Raw genomic sequence first — 4,907 nt, forward strand, 5'->3', positions numbered from 1 at the left:
GTTATCCTTCTTTTAGAATTGGTTGGCTTTTACAATTATTTCTATTATGTCCCAATATTCCACAATTTCCACACTTGATTGTTCGAACATGCTTGGAAAATTCTCCTGTTGATGGAATTCTTTTTTTCTTACGACGTCCTCGTTTTACTTTGAATTTTGGAGCTTTCATGCTATCTTCTTTAATTTCATCTAGGACACTCCAATCAACTTTATCTGGAAGATGATTAATTGATCCTGCATATGTCTCTTTCAAAACAGAATTTCTATACCAATTTGAGCAAAATTTGTACTTGTCCAAGTACTTGCTTTCAATTGTTGCAATAGCATGTGCACATGGAATTCCCTCTAGTTGAAATTCATTACATGTGCACATATTTTGTTCCAAGTCGACAACAAACACTCAATCACCATATGTGACACGAGATTTCATTGCATCAATTGCATCTACCTATGAAACAATACAATTATTAAGCAATAGATTTAAAAGCCGAACAAAAAGTAAATAAACGCAACTTTAATAACATACCTTCATTCGAAATGCCACATCAAGTTTGATCTCCATTTCATCATTTGCCCATTTTGTCACTTCAATACATTGGGTGATTGCTGCTTCTTTTCTTGTTGAAAACCATCTTTGAAGCATATCTCTTACAGCTTCTATTAACGACGTTATAGGCAATTCTCTCGCATGCACAATTTCTGCATTTATAGATTCGACAATGTTACTTGTAAGAATGTTATACCTTTTCGTTGGAAAGAATGGTCGATCCCATTTTTCCGGTTTTGCTTGCAAAAGATAAGTGGTCATTTCATGGCTAATTTTCTGTAATTCAACCATGGCAGAATAATATTCTTGAGCTGAGTACGCTCTTGAAGCAGTTTCAAATATGGCATGCACATGTAATCCCCTAAACTTATTCCTTAGATTTTGCTTCAAATGATAAAGACAAACTCCATGATATACACCAGGAAACACTTGTTCAATTGCATTTTTGATGCTTTTATGCCTGTCAGATACTATGCACAAGTTTTCTCGATCCCCTATTGCTTCTTTTAGTCTTGTAAAGAACCATATCCATGCATTGTCATTTTATGAATCACCAATTCCAAAAGCGAGAGGAAAAATTTGATTGTTTCCATCTTTAACACAAGCTGCATATAGTGTACATCCACATTTCATCTTTAAAAATGTTCCATCTACCACTATAACTGGTCTACAGTGTTTCCATCCATCCAATGAAGCACCAAAAGCAATAAACATATATTTAAACCTATAAAATTTAAAGAAAAAAACAACCAATTCCTAGAAATGTAAGGTATGGATTGTGAACAGTAAAGCCCTGAATATAGGAATGCAAATCATAAATATTATTCATACCTGTTTTCTTCATCTTTATATACTCTTGTGATAGTTCTTGGGTTGGCCAACTTTAGCATATACAAGTATGAAGGTAACAATGCATAACTTTCCTCATTTGACCCTCTAACATCATCAACTGCAAGTTCTTTTGCTCTCCATGCTTTATTGTACGTTACACCTACCCCATGTTCATCTCTCATGTCTCGTATTATTTGCCTTGGTCGATAGGTTGATCCTGGGTCACGAAACTTCTCTTTGAAGTAACTACTGATGACTTTTGCACTTGCTTGTCTATTTTCAAAATTTCTGTGATTTAAGGAGCATGTGTGCTGTTTATGGTGCTTGATAACTTGAAAGTAGTCTGATACTTTTGTTCTTCTTGCATGTATATACCAGCCACAATTTTCATCTATGCATTTTGCCTAAAATGCTTCTGAACATGATTTTTCAATTCTATACTGAAAGTGTTTCTTGATGGCGATTTTCGCAAGTGTATATTTTAGATCAATCTTATTCTTGAAAACATAATTGACTCTTATGTCTTCAATCTCCATATTTGGCAATACATGTAGAGGTGCTTGAGCTTCTTGCCCGTGTTCTGTAATTTTTTGGGATTCTTGTGTTGAGGCGCTCTTTATCTTACTAGTGCTTGCAGTAATCGTATTAGGGTCTGTGATAGTCAAACTGTGATTTGTTGCATTGCTTGCTAAAGCAGATGGAATGCTAGCTTCTCTTGGCAAAGAAAGGGTTTGATTTCTTTGTTCTACTTCAACAATGAGGGGACATTTTTTCAACTCTTCCATAGTCTTGTTCAAGTTTAGATAGACTTGTAAATTGCCATCACTTTCTATCTTCATTCCTTTGCTTGTATCCATTTTTGCATCAAAAAGCAAGTTTGTTGAAATAAAACTTTCATTCAATCTGAGCTCTTTTTATATCTTTTTTACCAATTCCACGTACTTAATATCCTTTTCCACCATCAATATTTTCACTTCATGATCAACATATTTGTTGTTTGCATTCCATCTTCCGTTAAAAACTACAAATAATATTATCTTCTCCATTTCCTGCAATAAAAAATAACACATTCATGTGAGCTTATTCCTTTATCTTGGATAGAAATTTAAAAAAAAATCAATTCAATATACTTTTTGCATTAACTCCACTCAACTTAAGGCAAACACAATTTTGCAAAACTAGGTGTCAATAATATTTGTGACTCAATAAGAAGAATCAAAGTAATGCAAAAGATGTTTATCATGAAGATGAAGATAATAATGTTATTTTACAACAAAATTTAAACCTCAAACATTCAATGGCTAAAAATTTAAACTAATGCTTTCCTAATTTACACCATTGGTCTTAAAATTAGGATGCAATCTGTTGAACAACAAAGACATATTTTGAGGATGCTGGAGAAATATTTGGTAAGAGAAATGGATCTCGAAAAGAAAATGACAGAATTAAGACAAGTTGAAGAAGAGCTAAATCAAAGGCTGGTCTCCTCAGAACAAGAACTATACTGCATGGGAGATGAAACATAAGATGTTTGGGAAAGGTTGTTTGAGGCCGATAATATGGCTGTGGTTTCGATGGGAATTTCAAAAGAGCTGTTGGGTCAATTGCAGATACTCCAGCTAAGTGTGCATAGTTCAGCTCAACAAGAGACTCAGCTAAGATCAAAGCTTGAAGGTTTCGAGGAAGAGCTGAAGGCTAAAGAAAATTCTTTGAGCAAGCTAGAAAGCAGCAATGCAAAATTTAATGACTTGCTTGTTGCACAGACAAATGAACTAAAATCCAAATTGAGAGACACTGAAGATAAATTAATTCTTGCCAATTCAGAAGCCTTTACTTTGGGTGAAAAGGTCAGCTTGCTTGAGAAAGAGCTAAAAGAATCTGAGTTTCTGCTGCTGAATGCAAAGTCTTCTGCAGATGGTAGTCAGGAAGAGCTTAATGCTCTATGTTGCAGAATCAATGAAATGGAAAATGTTATTGCAGATTCTGAAGTGAAGCAGAAAGTAGGGCGGAAAATGCTGAAACCAAGTGACCAATATGGAGCTTAATGAAGAGCTGGGCCTTCTTAAGAGTGGTACTGGTGCCTCTGACAAGGTTGATTCCCTTGAGAGGCAGTTAAGAGAGTTTGATCTTCAGCTACAATGTGCAATCACATATGCCAAAGCTAGTCAAGAGAAGCAAAACCTACTGTATTCTACAATAGCTGAGCAGTGAGGGCAGAGAAGCCAGACAAAGGAGTTTTCATTGGAGGAGCGGGAGATTCTACCGCTGGAGCATTACTATGAGAAGTGTCGGAAGCCATTGAAGAATCAAGAAAGTAAAAGAAACAAGGGAAAGTTGAAGAAGAGGATCGATGTTTTGGCTGATACCATGTAAAAAATAGAAAGTGTTTGATGAAATCTCTGATTAAGTAATGGATTGAGCTACTGAGCTTTGTATTTATAGAGTTTCACTAATACACCAAAACAATATTTAACAGCTATAACCAAACATGGTTGTTCATTTAGCTAAACAGTTACATAAAAACAAACTCTAAATTAATTTAACAGAACCTAAGTATAATATCTAACACAATCACCCCAAACAACGAAAGCTTTCATTGAGTTCAAGCTACAGACCTTCAACTTAAATGTCAGGATAAAATCTAATTCCTTGTTCAAGCGGACGACAGGTGGTTGTTTACTTAGATCAAGACCTGGTTTGTCAGGTTGAGTAATTCCTGCAAAACTCACATGTACAAACCTACAGAAAATATAAAATCAATTAAACCAACAATTTTGGACAAAAAGGTACAAGAATAATGATCCCAGAAATGGCCAGCACACATGTCAAACATCAGAGAGGTTTAAGAATTCATTACAGTATATCTAATTCCAAATCAAAGAGCCAAATATAGCATTAAAATAAAAACATATAAATCCAAAAGTCATATAAACAAAGATCAACAAACATAGTGGCCAACACTTAGCTATACCAGCAATTACTAGTTTACATAGAGGCATTTTATCAAACACCTAGCACTATACTATTTAAATCTTAATTTTTTTTTTAACACACAACTCCTTAAACAAGGAGTCCACCAATCCATTAACCAGAAATAAAACCTTACACCAAATCATGATTAAATGATGCATGAGTTTTGCAATAACATCTTCACAATTTTTTTGAGTAATTTTAACAAACACTTAGAAGGCATTTTAAATTATGTATAATATGGAATATTAAATTTCATATAACTACACTAAATTTTTATACACACATGTATGTTCATTTATATGTATGATCGCAACAAACACATACACTTCAAAAAATTAAAAAATAAATAAAAATTGAGGAGGGAAGAAGAGAGAAATTCAATCTCAAAAGAATGAAGAACTCACCAAACAGATAATAAGGGTGGCAGTGGCGGAGGAACAGAAGTGCAATAGTGAAGGATCAGTGATAGTGACAATGATAGATGTGGTCGTGCAGTGGAGATGGTGGTGGAAAATCGATGGGAGAGGGAGAAAACTTATGTTGAGAAGAGCTAATT

General features: G+C 34.4%; 1 protein-coding gene and 1 long non-coding RNA gene across 2 annotated transcripts; both read right to left on the reverse strand.

The window, feature by feature from the left end:
• Positions 1–243: 243 nt before the first annotated feature.
• On the reverse strand, positions 244–597 carry LOC133816182 (uncharacterized). Its single transcript, XR_009885060.1, has 2 exons — positions 527–597; positions 244–448 (listed from the first exon to the last, which is right to left on the reverse strand). It is a non-coding gene; the product is annotated as an uncharacterized LOC133816182 (long non-coding RNA).
• Positions 598–1,090: 493 nt separating this feature from the next.
• On the reverse strand, positions 1,091–2,235 carry LOC133814523 (uncharacterized). The gene is made up of 3 exons (XM_062247470.1): positions 1,820–2,235; positions 1,379–1,666; positions 1,091–1,271 (listed from the first exon to the last, which is right to left on the reverse strand). Exons 1-3 carry the CDS (start codon positions 2,233–2,235, stop codon positions 1,091–1,093), a joined length of 885 nt encoding a protein of 294 aa, XP_062103454.1.
• Between the last annotated feature and the right edge of the window lie 2,672 nt (positions 2,236–4,907).

Source organism: Humulus lupulus, chromosome 2 (genome assembly GCF_963169125.1).
Source record: "Humulus lupulus chromosome 2, drHumLupu1.1, whole genome shotgun sequence".
NCBI lineage: Eukaryota > Viridiplantae > Streptophyta > Magnoliopsida > Rosales > Cannabaceae > Humulus > Humulus lupulus.